Genomic DNA, 18,047 nt, shown 5'->3' with positions numbered 1-18,047 from the left:
TAGTCCAGGCGATTTTAAGAAACTTTGTAATTGGGTTTATTATCCGAAAAATGCATTTTTATCATGAAAAAGCAGTTTGAAGCTCTCCCCCCTGTCTTCATTGTTCTCCTATGGAGAGCTAAAGAAAAGACCAAAACAGGACAACAAAGAGTTAATCTACAAATCCCTCAGGGGATATCTCCTGTGACAGTCACCAGTGACCTGTCTGAGCTCGGATTACAGCTGTCACCCAGCTCTGTGCCTGTAATCCTCTGTTATCTGCTTTCTGCTGCCGCTAACTCCCTCCTCTCCCTCCTCCCCCTCCCCCCTCCCCTCTCCATAGAGCAGACAGGGTACGTCTCCTGCAACAAGTCACAATTTTCAGATTTTTCAGAGTGGATGAAAAAGAGGAAGGAGGGGGGGACCTGGGAAAAGGCTTTTTACATGCAGATAATGGCAGATTTGGCTAATAAACCCAATTACAAAGTTTCTTAAAATCGCCTGGACTATTGATTTCTGCAAAAAAAAAAAAAAAAAATACGACAGTGACTCTTTAAGGTGCAATACCAGATGCAGCATACAATTTCATATCACCACACAAAAATCACTGAGGAAACACAATATTTTTTTTAATCATGTGACATTGTGTTATAGGTCACTAAATACAACACTGTGCAGTTAAAAAAAAAAATACCATTCTTACTGTATAAAACTGGAACTAAATACTACACCAGAACTAAACAAGTCAGTGGGCTGGATGCGGGCCCCTTGGCTTCTAACATTCATTCATCAACCACAGACAGGAGACAACCGAATCTGCCATAAATCAAGGAATGGGGCTGTGCGGCTGGGAACTACACTAAACAGAACACTCAATATGGCGGCACTGCTGCCAGAGCTTTACATTTCTCTGTAAATTATTTTCCTGCAAATTTTCTTTAAAAAAGGGTTTCCATTGTCTTTGTAACTCTGGAGAACGGATCACTGGCAGGAGGGAAACACAAGAGCAACAATCTGCTGGATGCAGATGGGAAGAGCCATGCTCCACGTCAAACAGGTGACTGCTAATCCCAATCCGATGCAGGGAGAAACAAGAGTGGTTTGCAGTGTCCGGAACAGGAGACCAACCTCATCGTGTCTGTTCAACTGGAAGAGACAAAAAGGATTTTAGAAATGTCCGCTATACAGGAAGATAGCAGGAGGGGTCTCTCCACTCCAGAAGCAACAAGGGCAGCACTCACTGTATGACGAAATATCGATCTCATCGGGCAGCTCGCTGATGTTGACCTCAAAGCGATCTTGAACCTCATTCAGGATTTTTGCATCCCCCTCGTCAGAGACGAATGTGATGGCGAGACCCTTGGTACCAAACCTGCCAGCTCGTGCCACCTAAGAATAGAGTACGACAAGTCACAGGATGCATTTGACAGGAACAAAATTAAGACATCACAAGGGAATTACAGGAACACTTCACGTTATACTAATATAAGACTTAAAGGTGTAAGGCGTGACACAGATTTTAAGAAAGAATCCCTGTATCACGAACCCTTCCCTCCAACCCTGCACTAAGCACATTACAGAGTATTAATAGTTTGTTGTGTCCCATTGTGGCCAGTGCACATACCCTGTGCAGGTAAGTATCCGAGTCCTCTGGCATGTCATAATTGAATGCAATATTCACTCTTTCAATATCCATCCCGCGACCAAACAGATTTGTGGCCACCAGGATTCTGCGCTGGAAATCTTTGAATTGTTGGTATCGGGATAGTCTGTCAGGGGAAAAATGAATAAATGAATGAATAAAAATAATGATCCGTAACTCCCAAGGCTGAGGTACCTAGCTTCCATAGCTCACTTTTGCAATAAACATCATCCTTACCTCTCCTCCTGTTGCATCCCACGATGAATGGCGATTGCAGGAAAGTTCTGTTCCACAAGGAGCTGAGCCAGGGCGATGCAGCGTTGCACAGACTTGACGAAGATGACCACCTAAAGTATAATAACATTTAATGAGTGTTGCTTCCCAGCCAGACCTTACCCCCCGGCAATATTATTATCTTTAAAGATATTAGGCCAACCGTGTAGAAATGGACATGTTCTTTTCCAGTCTTGACTGTGCATAGAGAACAGGGAGAAGTGCTCAGCCACACACTTCTCTCCACAATCGATCAACTGACCAGTCGGGTCAGTCAAACTCTTTTAGAGGTACACTTTAACGCATGATCGCTCATCTATCTTTGGCGCCCCCACAGACAACGAATGTCACGGCTCATTCTCAATCACTAGTCTACTCAGACAGTAGCTTGTAGCTAAAACTGCAAGGGGTTTCCCAATCATTGGACTGTCCCAATCACACACTTATTTCTTATTCTATGGATAGGGAAATGCATTAAAAGGGTATTCAAGGAAAACAAACTTTTCCCCTGTCCACAGGCTAGGAGAAAAGTAGATCACAAGGAGTCCGATCTGTATCCTTCGCTTCTCTCTGTATTTGGCCCCCCGCTTCTGTATTATGAATAGTGCCACAGGTACGGCACGTGACCCGTGGCTCTATTATTTCCTATTGAGTGACAGAAAGAGCAGAGTATGCCGGAAGATTGCTGTACTCTGCTCTTTCCATCGGCTCCACCGGAATGAATTGAGCCATGGGTCACATACGGTGATCGGCGGGTGAGTACAGTGCTCGGAACCTCTGCAATTTCCTACTTTTGATAGATAGCCTGTGGATAGAGGAAAAGTTTCTTTTTTTCTGGAATACCCCTTTAATGGTGGCACAACCGCTTTAAACAATTAAGTATGTACTAGCGATGACTTTTGATATGAAGTTAAAGCTTATTTACATGGCCATTTGGCCATGTTTGTAGGAACATTAGTTCCCATCAATCAAAGGGCCAGCGATAAGTCAACAAACTAGCAAGCCTTGAATTTAAAAGGCCCGCACTAATGATCACACAGCCAGAGTACATCGTGGTGGAGGCTCAGCAAAAAATAGCTGATCACAGACATCAGAACTGGTTACCCATGTAAAAGGGCTTTCAACTGCTGATAGGTTTGACCCATGTAATCAGTTCCATGTTGATAGGATTCCCTTTAAAGCCCGAGCCACCTTCCTTCACTGTTTCATGCTAGAAGTACAATATAAACTTAATTCACCTGATTAAACTCCAACAAGTCCAGGAGGTCAAAAAGTTTGCGGTTTTTCTCATTGTCCTTGAGTTTGACATAGTATTGCTGCAGGCCGTGAAGGGTCAGCTTGGTCTCATCGTCCACGAAGATTTCCATTGGCTGGAGGAGGGGGTGGGAAATTAAGGGTTAAACAGTAAGGGGCGGCGCCGGCTTTTGATATAGCTCTTTGAGATGTCCTATTACAGGTCAGGACTGGATCAAGGTGGCGTCCTATAATAACAGCTTTCTCAGGCTAAGTTGGCGTCTCGCATATAAAAAGGAGGAAGATTTATGCAAAAGAGGAAAGTTTAAGTTATCTATAGCGACCAATTAGATTCCTGTGTTACATAAATAAAAAACAAATAAAAAACAAAAACAGGTAACTTCTCTTTCCCCAAGCACCAATACATCTTCCCTGGGAGTCAGGCATCACATATGGTGAAGCCTAGAGACTTCCTTGTCATTGATCCTGGGAGAACAAAACCGGTGCCCGACATCAGCATTCATAACTACCACAACTAGAGATGAGCGAACCTGGAGCATGCTCGAGTCGATCCAAACCCGAACTTTCAGCATTTGATTAGCGGTGGCTGCTGAACTTGGATAAAGCCCTAAGGCTATCTGGAAATCATGGATATAGCCATTGGCTGTATCCATGTTTTCAACACAACCTTAGAGCTTTATCCAAGTTCTGCAGCCACCGCTAATCAAATGCCGAACGATCGGGTTCGGATCAACTCGAACCCGGTTTGCTCAACTCTAACCACAACACATTGTATCCATAGGGACACTCATCATGTTTCCACACTGACAGCTTTCTCTAGGGTTCTTCTTTATAACATGTATCCAGAGTTGTGTATTTAAAGCTGTTCATTTTAGGCTAATGGGGCATTGAAAGGCTCCGTAAATCATGGATTCTACGCAATGTGAAGCTGGGAGCCAGCATCAGGAACTCCCGTCATCATGTATCATTATGATCCTGGGAGCACCAAACCTGTTCAAATCTCCCAGCTACTAGATTGACACAGCCACGCGGCAGTAACAGTACGAGTCAGTACAGTAGCAGTTAGATTTGCACAGGTTCGGAACTCCCCTCATCGTACGGATACATAATGCCAGCCTGCAGTTGCGTACGTGAAGCTACACAACAGGTATCAGGAACGATTTCTACAAAATTGCTTCCGTTCTGAAAAATAATTTCATGGAACTTATAAAGACAGCAATGAAGCGGCTTTGTCAGGCGTTTCATCTGAGGGCAGCAATAGGATAAAAGACTACTCTTGACAGATAAGAATTTTCCCGAGCTCTGCATTTTTCCCTCTACCCTAGGCTGCCCTCAGACACAATATTGACAGACTCTCCATTGATCACCAACCCTAAACGAAAAACATTATTTAGGACAAATGCGAGAAGCCATCTTAGCCTGTGAAAGAAGGGGTACAACTTACAAAATAAGAGGTTACCAAAGGCACTTCAAGGTGTACATTTTCTTGACATGCATTCACTGTATCACACAGGACAGTACCAGCCACAACAAGCTCTGAAGATTAGAGGAAGGCGACTGGTTGTTTCTCTGTTATGGGCAATGCACGTGCTCAGCTACTAATAGAGCAAAAAGATGCCGTACAGATCGCTTAAACAACGACAATATGTTATACTGATGATATGAATACATCGAAACTTCCTCTAATCTTTTGAGAACTGAACTGCATAGAGCGGATCAAAGGTATCAGAGAAACGCTAAAAGACAGGGTGAGAAGTATTGGTGAAAACAGAAAAAAAGGACATTGCCAGAAAAGCATCTGATCATAACAAGTAATTGTGGTTTCATCTACTAATTCATGAACCAATGAACCAACAGGGCTGGACAAATCCCAGGATCAAGGCAGTCAATGCAGAAAAAAAAAAATGATCCACCCTTAATTGACTTTTTGTGCTGTTTTTTTATTGATGTCTGTGGAAGTTTTCTTAAAGGGGCTCTCTCAAGAACCGAGATCTATAATGATTAAATAAGGGAGGGACCCCTTCACAGAACATAGCTCAGCATTAGGATGGCTGGCATGTAATACTTTATGTGTGATCGGCTGCAGCTTCTTAAAGATTTCTTAAGCCAGACCTTTAGTCCCGCCACTAAAATTGACCGTGCTTTTAAAAATCACATGGAATTTGTCCAACCCTGAAATATATCCCCTAGATGATCATATACACCTAACAAATAAAAAGCAGACGGTGTGGGCCCAATGATGGTGGACGGAGGACTGTCAGAACCTTTGAAAAAGGCAGTCTATTCCCATTCATATACTGACCACTGGAGAATTTGGGACATCTTGAGGTTGCATTCACACCTACAGGATCCGCAGCAGATTTGATGCTGTGTTCAGTTATTTAAATGAAATCTGCTGCGGATCCGGTAAGTGTGAACGTACCCTGAAGATGTCAGTTCTCCCTAAGAGAATTATTCAGGATTATAAAAATATGGCTACTTTCTCCCAGGAACAGCAATTCTGTCTTCAGTATGGGTGGGTTCACACTGAGGAATTCTCGCGGATAAACTCAGCGGAATTCCGCCGGCTGTACGCGCTCACGGACGCGCGCCTTTCCGCCGGCTCCATAGAGACTATTCTATTGTCCCGGCTGATTCCGCCAAAAAAATTGACATGTCAGTTCTTTCGGTGGAATGCGGAATCAGCCGTCCCATAGAATGGTGTCTATGGAGCCGGCGGAAAGGCGCACGTCCGTGAGCGCATACAGCCGGCGGAATTCCGCAGCGTTTATCCGCGAGAATTCCTCAGTGTGAACCCACCCTATGGGTGGGGGTTTGCAACTTAATGAATTGTAATACCCCACACAACCTGAAGACATAGGTGCTGTTTTTGCAGAGAAATAGCTTGTTTTTTTCCCCCAAATCCGGGATAACCCCTTCAATATTAAATTTTTTATTTAAAGATAAATGTTTTATTCTCGTTATTCCTCCTGGAGAATGCAAAAAGGTTATGAAATTAAATCAAGATAGGTAGAAGTTCCTCTATGAGGCAGCAACCAATGGCTTTCCATCAGACCCCATACCCAGCCCCATTCTCCCTAGATCAGATCAACATTGTGATATCTGTTGTTAGCTTAAGGGTAAAAGCACACTAAGGAATGGCGACGGAAAACCTGTGGCCCGTGCCTGCTCACAGACTGAGGCGGGCACGTGCGTCTCCGTCTGCGTCAGACTCCATTCTATGCACAGGCGGATTCAATCTTCCGTCCAAAGAATGATCAGGTTCACACTTTGAATGGACGACGGAATCCGCCCGAGCATAGAATGGAGTCTATGACATGAACGGAGACGCCCGCCACAGTCCATAAGCGGGTGCGAGCTTAGGAATTTTCTGTCGCCATTCTGTAATGTGCACGTACGCTAAAGGGGAACTATCAGCAGCTTAGACTAATCTAACCTGCTGATAGCCCCCTATAGCACCGGGGATGCTAAGGAGGAAGGTATGTGTCTTGCCTTACTCCTCGGCGCCAGTCCCGCACTGTTGGGGTAAACTCCGCTCTAAAGCATCCTTAGGAGCACTGCACAGTTATGTGCTTTGCGGTCCAATCATGTTCATTAATGTGTATTTTAGTTACAGAGGTCGTATGTACACCGGAAACATCACAAACACTATGTACATGCAAACACACCACAGATCCAAAATGTACACCTTGACTTACAGTCACGTATGTATGGAATTGACTTGTCACATTCTATATACTTAAGATGGAAGGAGAATGCCGATCTGTATGTGCGCAATTCAATACATACGCATGCACCCAGAGAGTCTCATAGCCAAAGTACATTCACGTACAGGAAATAGACTTCAAAGAAAATAGATGAGAGGAAGAAGAAAGACAAAAGAAATAAAGATGGGTCCTGAACTCATCCTGGCATCATCTGACCTATACTTTTATGTACTGACTGTTACTGATAGTTTCTGCATCTGATCACTATTAGGACCTATTCACACTACAGAATTAGGGCAGAACTGTCCCATTGATTGAATAGGAAGCCTCACATGCACTCTGCCATCCATCTAAAAGGATTGACATCAATTCTTTGGGAAGATAGTGCATGAGGCATTCTATTCAATCAATAGGACTTCAGGCAGGGTCTGCGGCGTGGACTCCGCTTGACATTCTGCCCTAGTTCCGAACTGTCAACCGGTCCTTGCCCATCCCCCACCTTTTCTTCTACAGTCTAATACTGATGAAAGGTATGGCCACCTCTTACAGGAGTCGGCTCTCATTGCTGAATTATCTGCTGGTAGACCAACTTGTATTATACACTCTATAAGGTGCCTATCTATAGAACAACTGATCCCTAGGACAACCTGCACATCCTCTCCGTCTCTTCAAAGCAAAAACTCCCCATTCTATGATATTAATAAAAAGTGACAATAATATGTCACAAAAAAAGCGTGACTGCTCTGGATTCATCCCTCAACAAGACTAGATAGGATTTTCAGGTGGAAATAGATAAAAAAAAAAAAAAAAAACTAAGATCCACCAGGAAGACAAAGCCCAAATATAATATCCAGAAAAGTCTTCCTATTACTTGTCTCCTCACCCTAACTTTAACCCCCTCCCGCTGCCGCACTGTTAATTAATGTCGCTGCAGCCTATGCCCGATGCTGCAGCGACGTTAATTAACGATCCAGGATGACACAGGCGCAGGAGGTGCGCCTGTGTCATCCGCAGTGGATCCTTGCTATCAGTGATGGCCGGAGACCCGCCGCACTCCAGTGCTGAGAGTTAACCCTATAGATTTTGCGATCAGCACGACCGCAGCATCTATAGGGCTCCAGTCAGAGAATTCTCCCTCTACAGAGGGAGAATTCTCTGTCCGGTGTCCATCGGGGCTCTGCTAAGTGATCGCACAGCCCTGATGGTAGCCATGGAAACCTGGCTACGGAAGCTGGTGGGGGGGGGGGGTCAGGAGGGAAGGCTGGGTGCGCACCCTAAGCTCTGCCCCCTCCTCTCTCTCCCCTGCCGCTGTTAGAAGATAGCGGCAGGGGACAGAGGAGAGGGGGCAGACACTGAGACATCAGCTTATGGGATCATTATGATCCCATAAGCTGATGTCCTAAAACATCAATGACCCCAGGTCGTGAAAGGGTTACGATGCTGCATTAAAGCACCTAAACAAATCCTGAAAAATTTCCAGCTGAAAATCCAAAAGAAAAAAAAAATGTTAAACTCGAGACACAAAAAATTAAATAAGAAAATTGTGTCCCTTGAAATAAAAAAAAAAATGAAAAAAGGATGCAAAGTGCTGCAATATACAGCTTTTAGAATTTAAAAAGAAAAAAAAAGAAAAAAGAAAAATTCTGTCATGTGCAGCGTTGTGGGGTGGAGGACTTACTAGTGTGACTGTGTTCTGCTGCGTCATGAGGATGTAGGTGGAATCTGGTGGCTGGCGTGTCCCATTCGAGGACTTTTTAGGGTGAAAAAGCTGTAGTGGGGTCACTAGACATGGCTATGTATGAGGTGGTGTAACATGTGATCGGTGTGTTTTCAGTGGCCACGTTGTTCATATACTGAGCGTGCTGCTTGTGCTGTGTTACTAGGAGGCTCTCCCCTATCTGTTAGATTGGTGGTCTATGCAGTTGTGTCACACAGGACCGGATACTGTATCCTGACTAATGTAGCACAAGTGCTGGTGTATCTGAGGCAGTGTGCAATACTGTTGCGGGTGTATCACACAGAGATCTGACATGTGACAATGACCTGGGCGACATTTGTTATTCAGGTCATTTAGGTCATTAACTTTTAGTGATAAATTTCACCCGTGTAACACTGACTAAATAAGGAACACTGTAAAAACTCATTGCCATTGCTTGACGTATGTAACACACCTTGAAATTGTGGTGCGTAACAAGTAGTAGGGGGGAAAAAAAACCTAGCTGCCGTGACACACTGATGATTCTGTGATGGATGGGAGGGGAGAGCAGAGATGAGGCCTGCATCGGGTTAGCCCATCTGGCTGGTTGGTTCAGGGTCACGACAGGACTGAAGTTAGACCCAGAGCCTTGGCTTGCAGGTTTTGTTTCAGCGACATCTCTTTGATAACAATTCAGGCAGGGGCTGCTGGAGGGATGATGCAGGAGGAGGAGTAGGGATGTGAAGAGTTGGTTATTACATCTTGCATGAACTTCCGGCAGACTGGGCGAATCTCCTTGCTCAGGGTTGCGCTGAACATCATGACCTGCTTCTCGTGAGGAGTCATACGGAAGATTTCTTGAACATCTCTGCGCATGTCTGTAATGGAAAGGTTATAAAATACTGAAAGTCAATCTCCTCCGTGGATGTCATTGCCAGATATTTAACAACCCATCCATGCAGCAGGGCAAACAAAGTACTAGCCACTCTACCAGTCAAGTGAGCCAATGAGACCCCACCATGAATAAATTGCCACACTAAAATATTTTTTTAAATAATGGAATCAACAGGGGTTGTGATGGCAAGCAGTTTTTCAATATACTTTTTTTTACTTTTCTATGTTTAAATCACTATTATACATATGACCACTAGGTGTCACACACACACACACACACACACACACACACACACACACTTCAAAACAGCTATTTATTTCAGAGGTTATTCCTTATGCCAAGCCCTCACTTACCTAGCTGTTCTAACATCTTGTCGCATTCGTCCAAGATAAAGTGTTTGATATGTTTCAGATTCAGATTCTTGTTTCTTGCCAGTGCTAGAATTCGGCCTGGGGTGCCCACCACAATATGGGGGCAGCTCTTCTTCAGCATCTCCTCATCCTTCTTAATAGAAAGGCCGCCGAAAAACACTGCCACCTAGTGGGACAAAGTAAAGAGGGAGATGAGTAAGAGACAAAGCCTATAATCACACAAAGCCAAAAAAAAAAAATAGAAAATTATAAAAATTCCCTCAATTCCTGGCTTTGGCTTAAAAAATCTGTCAGATAAATTGGTCAGAAATCTGTTGGTGTAATAGGGCCCTAAGTCTATAGCAAAGGGGCGCTATTCTGATGCCAAATTTAAAACAGATGTAAATGAGAGAAATGACTATCATGCAAAGTACCGGCCAATAGTAATTTCTCATAAATACCAGACACGCACTTTAAGGAACCCAGAGTCTCACAAACACCTGGTTATATTCCTAAGTGTGGTCTGAAGGCACAAGGGTTATTCAATCACTAAAAACATAAGCAAGTAGAACCTAGAAACGAAGTAAGCAACACAGCACATAGGAAATCATCCGCTTACCTTCACAGATGGCATGTACTTGGAGAAACGTTCATACTCTTTGCTGATCTGGAAGGCCAGCTCTCTGGTGTGACACATGACTAACACGGAAACCTGGTGAAGTAATGACAATGTTATCACATATTATACAGTCTATGTCACAAAGGAGCCGCAACATCTGACAAGGGAAGAGGCGAGGGGACGAGATCATCATCTTTTCCTCATTGCATAAGTGGACAGGGAGATTCTGCAAGTGTTGTTTCTATTCATGTGATAACATTTCACTAGAACAGAGGACTGATATTTGTTCCTGATCTGTGTAGTGGGGGGGAGGGGTAGGATCTTTGGGAAGAATGGACTGAGTAAGGGTACTATTAGACGGGTCGATAGGGGCCCAATAACAACTGTAAATGAGCGCTGATCTGCTAGATCGGCGCTCGTTTACTAGGCCTATTACACGGCCCGATTGGCGGTCCCGGCCTGTGATTGGCTGAGCGGCCTGTCAACTCAGACAGGATGCTCTGAAGCTGGAGCGCACGGGATCGGGGAGAAGCAGACCACAGGAGCAGCCCTGGAGTGTGGATAGGTAATGTAGATGGACAGTCGCCGGCTGCGCACCACTATTACACGTAGCGGTGCGCAGTTGGCGCCCAACAATTATAGGTTCTAACCTATATCAATGATCAGCCGACAGATTATCTGCAAAAAGATTAGAAGCTAAAGCCAGAAACAGACTATAAACAGGGATCAGGTCACAAAGGAAAGCCAGAGATTTCTCCCCTTTTCAAACCCATTCCTGGCTTTGGCTTCAAATCTATTCCTGGCTTTTGGTTCAAATATTTGGCAGATAATCTGCCATATAATTTTTCTGTGTAAATGGGCTCTAAGGGCCCTATTCCACCGGACGATTATCGTTCAGATTATCGTTAAATCGTTCGAATCTAAACGATAATCGTTCGTTTGAATAGCAGTTAACAATTAACGACCGAACGAGAAATCGTTGATCGCTTTATAAGACCTGGACCTATTTTTATCGTTGCTCGGTCGCATTGAATAAGACATCATTCGGTCGTTTGCAGTAGATACGAACGCAATAGCGAAGAAGAAACGATCGCAAATACGATCATAAGTAACGATTATAGTTCCATGGAAATGAGTGAACGTTTTCAGGTATTTCGCAATAGGGGTCGATTGAGATCGTTAACGATTATGTGAACGATAATCGTACCTTGGAATAGGGCCCTAAGCCAGACGAGCACATGCCTGGCCACTAACCAACTCAACCTCCCTCCATGACCTTGTGGCTGGAGTAGAATGGGTCAGTGATCAGCCCCACCAATGTAGCCTTTATCCCCTATTCAGTGGCCAGCTGATGAATGCTTCTGGGCCCTTTAAGAAATTAACCACTCACCTGTCCAGTAATAGGTTCCAGCTGCTGTAATGTGGCCAAGACAAATACTGCTGTTTTCCCCATGCCAGACTTTGCCTGGCACAGAATGTCCATGCCCAGGATAGCCTGAGGGATACACTCATGTTGCACTGTAAAAAGGTAAAAGGGAACATGATGAATATGTTGAATATATGTAAAACCAAAGAGCAGGCAGGAAATACAATCTACTAGCAAAGGAAACCCGAAGATGAATGCGATGCTAAAGCTGCAACTTATATAGATTGTCCACTTTAAACTTTCCATTTTTACATAGTTAATATGGTTGCAGAAAGACAAATGTCCATAAAGCTCAACCAAGGAGGGGATGGATACAGGGAAGTCTGCTCACCTTCTGATGGATGCTCAAACCCGCAGTCTACAATGGCACGAAGCAACTCGGGTTTTAGGAGAAAATCTCTGAATCCAGAGCTGTGAATGGAGACATAGGAACCCTTCATCTCCTTCTTGGGGGTGATGTCCGGGGCATCGGTCCCGGCCTGGTTGTCCACCTCATCATCTTCGTAGTCCAACAGCTCATTGTCCACGTCTGTTTCTGCCATGGTTTCTTCCCGCTGCAGGATCTAGGACACAGACACTGCGGATGAGCACATGGAGCTTTATTACACAGCACAGTGACTATTTACAGATGGATCAGCTCCTCCTCAAGGCTTATTTGATGTTCAGCAAAAAGTAAAGGTTATAAGGAAAGATGAAAACACCCAGATGACATGAACTGGGATGTTCTGATCCTTCTATTCTAAGAACAAAGGAGCCGAAAATCAAACGGGGATGGGAATAACCTCCAGCTGCAAAACTACAATTTCCATCATGTCTGGACAGCCGAAGCTAAAGCATGATGGGAATTGTAGTTTTTCAACAACTGAAGGGCCAATGGTTCCCCTTCCATGCTTTAAAGTGACTATACCACCAGGCCCAGGCTGAAGCACTGGAGGCAGGCCGACCCACCCTTAGTGGGAGGAAATCCCAGCCCCTCCATGGCATGACTCCATTAGAATCAATGAAACCCTATCATAGAGGGGCTGGGGTTTCCTCCCACTAAGGGTGGGTCGGCCCGCCTCCAGTGCTTCAGCCTGGGCCTGGTGGTACAGTCACCTTAAAGCAGGGATGGGGAACCTTTGGCCCTCCAGCTGTTGCAAAACTACAATTCCCATCATCCCAAGCATGATGGGGATTGTAGTTTTTCAACAGCTGGAGGGCCAAAGGTTCCCCATCCTTGCTTTAAAATATAGCGACACATGAGAAGACCCCCCACACACACATACACACTGATCACTAGGTCTTGTGCACATGAATCTGCTGCAGAAAGTTTACAGAGCAGCCGCTCAATGAGAACATACTAAGGCCTCCTCACACTTCAGGAACATCTATCCTGATGGATTTCCTGACCCACAGGCCAGACAGCACAGACACCCTGCAGGATTTTTTCCTGAAGTGTATCCACGCCAAAAAACAGGCCCCTTTAACCCCCTGCAGCATACACTACCTGCTCGGCACCGCGGCTGTGTGTGAGGCTCCCAATGAGCCAATCAGTGCTGCCGTGCACTCATTGGCTGATGGGGACCGACGGGAGCCTCACACACAGCCGCGGCGCCGAGCAGGTAATGTATGCTGTGGGGGGTTAAAGGGGCCGGGTCACATACTGGCAGCAGAATTAAAATTCCACTGTGGGTATGTGACCCCATAGACCTTCACACTACATGGATCCGCAGCGGATTTCGCTGCAAACTCACAGCGTGAAATCCACTGCGGATCTGGAATGTGTGAAGCTACCCTTAAAGTGACTGTACCACCAGGCCCAGGCTGAAGCACTGAAGACGGGCCGACCCCCCCTTAGTGGGAAGTAACCCCCGCCCCTCCATGACGTGACTCCATAAGAATCAATGAAACCCTATCATAGAGGGGCGGGGGTTTCCTCCCACTAAGGGGGGGGGTCGGCCCGTCTCCAGTGCTTCAGCCTGGGCCTGGTGGTACAGTCACTTTAGAGTGACTCTGTGCGGTCTTCTCGCCACGTCCGGTTCATGGGTCGGCTTTTCCCTGGTGTCAGTGTTTAAGAGAACCTGCTTTCATTGCTGCGGCGGGCAGTCAATCTGGCGTTGCCTACAGCACCCGTGCCCTAGGCCTGCGGCACCCCTTTCCCCACCTCCATCCAGCCCAGGGGAGAAAGGCACCACAGGCCTAGGGCACAGACGCTCTAGGCCACGCCAGATCCACTCCCCGCCGCAGCAATGAAAGGCCGACCCCCAAACCAGACACGCCCCACTATGCCAGTACAGGGACGCTGTACAGTAGATGGAGCTGGATTGTAATACCGCACACAACCTGAGGACATCGGGGCGCTGTTTTTGGAAACAGCAGCTATATTTTACTATTTTGTTGATGCAGATCACCAACACCCTCCATCCTGCCTGTGTGAATGAGGCCTAGGTGAGGTACTATAGTTCCCGTGCACTTATCTCCATTGAGAACAGCTAGACAGGCATTACATCACTACTGTTGCCCACAGCAACCAATCACAGCGCAGCTTACAGTTCTGACCGATGTGGTAAAGTGAAAGCCGCGCTGTGATTGGTTGTTGTGGGCAACACTTATGGCCGCTCTGGACTGGACTATACGGGATATTTATCAGCAACTACAAGTCCCAGCCAGCCCAGGCCATACTGAGAACCAGTGACACACAGGCCGCTATTCTCCTCACAGGAGCCGACATGGCGGCTACACACTGAATGGCCGGGAGAGCCTGGGCGCCTCCATCTTGTCTCTCCCGCCGCCATTCCAGTTTTCCAAACAAAAATATCAGGCACACAATAACGGCGGCTCCCCCCACGGTAAATTAAGAGTCTCAGGTGGCCGACACGGGACAGGATGGCGGCGATACCGGCCGGATTATACCCCCTTACCTCACCGTTATCCTTCTTCTCCAAAGGCGCCAACGTCAGGAATTCTACTTCCGGTGGAAAGCGCCGCCTGGTTGGCAAATTGACTGGGAATCAGTAAAGCCCCTTAACGCGTCTGCCAACCGGAGCTGCCCTTCTCTGTGCCTGAAAAAAAAACAAAGACATCCGCTTTTAGTGGCGGCAATGGGACAGACCTGCGCGCGGGAGGGGCGGTCCTTCAGCGAGGATATAAGAAGGCCCCGACGCGTTGCTGGTTCTTTCCTGTGAATCCAACATGGCGGGTGGACGTTGTAGTGGAGCGGGTGATCTGCGCAATCTACGCGATATCGCTGCCATCCTGCGATATATGTGTAAAGGTAACGATTATATCGGTGCGGGTTGGTGTCAGCCATATAGAAGTAATGTTAGTTGTAAAGTAGACCGGGTGGTGTGAGGCATAGCGGAAGCTTATTGTGCAGCGTTTATGTTCTCTGGTGGTCAGTCACGTGATAGGTTGCCGGCTCTTTATGTAGTATGTAGATACTGGTGCTTATTGGCTGGAAGTGATCATGTGACTGCACTGATTAGGGCTCCACGTGGCTCCTAAACAGTATAGGGCGCTGCTTTTACTCTAAAACTACAGTTCCCAGCATGCTCTGGATAGTCCTAGGCTGTTGGGCATGATGGGAGTTGTAGTTTTTCTCTAGGTGGAGTAGTGTTAGTTTTTTTTTTTTTTTTTTTTAGGGGTGTTGGCTACAAATAAACAGGTCAGTGCCCATTCCCGAGCTGGCATCTAAACCTGTGCCAGCCATTGTAGTGGTGGTGGCCCTGGCCGCTGTGTACCGGTGGTGGCGGCCCTGGCCGCTGTGTACCGGTGGTGGCGGCCCTGGCCGCTGTGTACCGGTGGTGGCGGCCCTGGCCGCTGTGTACCGGTGGTGGCGGCCCTGGCCGCTGTGTACCGGTGGTGGCGGCCCTGGCCGCTGTGTACCGGTGGTGGCGGCCCTGGCCGCTGTGTACCGGTGGTGGCGGCCCTGGCCGCTGTGTACCGGTGGTGGCGGCCCTGGCCGCTGTGTACCGGTGGTGGCGGCCCTGGCCGCTGTGTACCGGTGGTGGCGGCCCTGGCCGCTGTGTACCACTCTGTTAGGTGTAACCAGTTCTGCCTTCCTGACTCTTGTGCTTTACCCTCTAGGTGGCGCTGCAGGGCCGTTCTCCTGAGGATGGTAAGTCCCCGTGGCTCATCTCCATCCATCTATCACACGTGTATGGTCTCCATCATGATGATCTCACTCACTGACTCGCCATGTGATGTTATCCACGCAGCGTTCTGACGGACCATTCCACCTCTCGGACGCAGTCGGCGCCCCTTCCCCCCCGAGGCTAACCTATTCTCTTCTTACAGCTGCTGAACTGTACGGAGCGGAGATCAGCTGTAATGGATGGAGGTGAGACCGCAGACTGATGCCAGGTCATAGGTCATGAATAGATGTCACATGATTCCCCATCATGCACTGCTCCCTCCTGTCTTGTACTTTGCCTGAGGTGAGGATTCCTGTAGCTTCAGCTACTCTGCATTGTTGGAGTGGCGATCAGTACTGGTTTAGTCTGGGTGGGGGGGGGTCACCGCCTGTGCCCACCAGCCCCCCTGACAAGACATGAGTGTACATGATGATACTTGGACTAGAGTCTCTGATATCTCATGAAGTTCAAGTAAACGCTCTGATACACTCTATATACTGTCTGTAAGGACCCTGGTACCCTCCATATACCCCATGTGTGTAAGGACCCTGGTACCCTCCATATACCCCATGTGTGTAGGGACCCGTATACCCAATGTGTGTAGGGACCCATGTACCCTCTGTATACCCAATGTGTGTAGGGACCCATGTACCCTCCGTGTACCCAATGTGTGTAGGGACCCGTATACCCAATGTGTGTAGGGACCCGTATACCCTCCGTATACCCAATGTGTGTAGGGACCCGTATACCCTATATGTGTAGGGACCCTGGTACCCTCCATATACCCTCTAGACCCTGATCTGCTGTGAGCTGGTTGTGCCAATCCAGCATCAATTGTGTTATCCCATTATTACCAGTTGCCTGTACACAGGTTATGTGAGATGTATGTGATTGCTGGGATCCCTATGGTCAGGCATACAGGGGCAGCATATGGGCACACCATCTTTGTTTCCTTGCTGTGGCAGCACAGCTCTCAGTATTTAGAGAGATCCCTATAGTGCATGCTGCTCCCCCAGTCATAGGACAAGGGAATCCAGTGTGCTGGGACACCCACAGACTAGATGCCGGTCACCTATCCTCCTGATGAAAGTTTACATTTTTTGGTGCAACCCCTTTAAGTAACGTTTGGGGGTTGTCAGGGTGCAGGTGACTATTCCTTAGTAATCAAATGTTTATATAGATGCATCTGCTCCTTATGCTCTTATAGAACTGACAAGTTCCTCAGAATTAAGTTTTTTGAAAACTACAGCTCCCAGCTTGTCCTTCAAATACTACAACTCCCAGCATCCTGTGATATTTCTAATGTCAAGTGAAGTAATATTATTTGCTGCTCTGTAGTAATATTATTTGCTGCTCTGTAGTAACTCTGACTTTATCCTTCTGCTTTTAGGTCCATCCTGACTATAATCCAGAGCCGCAGAGACTAAGGGTAAGTGTCCTGATCACCTGACACCTATCACATGGCACTGGGTGGCATTGTTCCATACCTGACCCCGGGTATACAGCAGTGTGACTGATGACACTAAGACTAGAGTCTCTGAATACTCTGATGCCTTAGTAAACGCTCTGACACACTCTGCACCAACAGAAGTGGATAGAATGAATGAAAGACTGGGGGTTGTAGTCCATGGAGAGGAGGAGCAGTAAGATTTGTCCACCCTAGATCTATACAGCAGTGTTCACACAGCTTGTAGCTCTTAAAGAGGTAGTTCACCAAAAATGTTTCTTTCAGATAAACTGGTCACAGCAAGTGCCAAAGATTAAAAATCTCCAGTCTTCCAGTATTTATCAGCTGCTGAATGTCCTGCAGGAAGTGGTGTATTCTTTAGTCAGAAGAACTGGAAAAGTTTTTCTATGGGGATTTGCTGCCGCTCTGGACAGTTCCTGACATGGACAGAGGTGGCAGCAGAGAGCCCTGGCAGACTGGAAAGAATACACCACTTCCTGCAGGACATACAGCAGCTGATAAGTATTCGAAGGCTGGAGATTTTTAAATAGGTGTAAGTTACAAATATCTGGAACAAGTTTGATTTGAAAGACATTTTGGTGAACAGCTTAACAACTTTAAGCTGTTGCTGCACTACAACTCCCATC

The 18,047-nt window shown here is 46.6% G+C and overlaps 1 protein-coding gene across 2 annotated transcripts; it reads right to left on the bottom strand.

Moving 5' to 3' along the window:
* Positions 1–583: 583 nt before the first annotated feature.
* On the bottom strand, positions 584–14,950 carry DDX39B (DExD-box helicase 39B). 2 transcript variants are annotated; one of them, XM_069943912.1, is made up of 11 exons: positions 14,742–14,950; positions 12,173–12,404; positions 11,806–11,933; positions 10,416–10,508; positions 9,800–9,983; positions 9,311–9,429; positions 3,133–3,264; positions 1,859–1,968; positions 1,604–1,748; positions 1,221–1,368; positions 584–1,125 (listed from the first exon to the last, which is right to left on the bottom strand). In XM_069943912.1, the coding sequence occupies exons 2-11, from the start codon at positions 12,381–12,383 to the stop codon at positions 1,109–1,111; spliced, it is 1,287 nt and encodes a 428-aa protein (XP_069800013.1). In that variant the 5' UTR covers positions 12,384–12,404; positions 14,742–14,950; the 3' UTR covers positions 584–1,108. The 2 variants fall into 2 exon arrangements, with proteins under 2 accessions (XP_069800013.1, XP_069800014.1); XM_069943913.1 differs by having other exon boundaries at positions 14,747–14,950.
* Between the last annotated feature and the right edge of the window lie 3,097 nt (positions 14,951–18,047).

This window comes from Dendropsophus ebraccatus, chromosome 10 (assembly GCF_027789765.1).
Source record: "Dendropsophus ebraccatus isolate aDenEbr1 chromosome 10, aDenEbr1.pat, whole genome shotgun sequence".
Classification (NCBI taxonomy): domain Eukaryota; kingdom Metazoa; phylum Chordata; class Amphibia; order Anura; family Hylidae; genus Dendropsophus; species Dendropsophus ebraccatus.
Note: the sequence above shows the minus strand (reverse complement) of the source record. Positions and strands in the feature narration are given on the sequence as shown.

Bases quoted from the DNA above. Each gene is read 5' to 3' on its own strand.
- DDX39B (XM_069943912.1), bottom strand. From the start codon at position 12,383: ATGGCAGAAACAGACGTGGACAATGAGCTGTTGGACTACGAAGATGAT. The intron at 9,984-10,415 runs GTAAGCGGATGA...TTGTCCCACTAG, and splicing joins AGTACATGCCATCTGTGAAG to GTGGCAGTGTTTTTCGGCGG. The intron at 1,969-3,132 runs GTGAATTAAGTT...ATTATACTTTAG, and splicing joins ACTTGTTGGAGTTTAATCAG to GTGGTCATCTTCGTCAAGTC.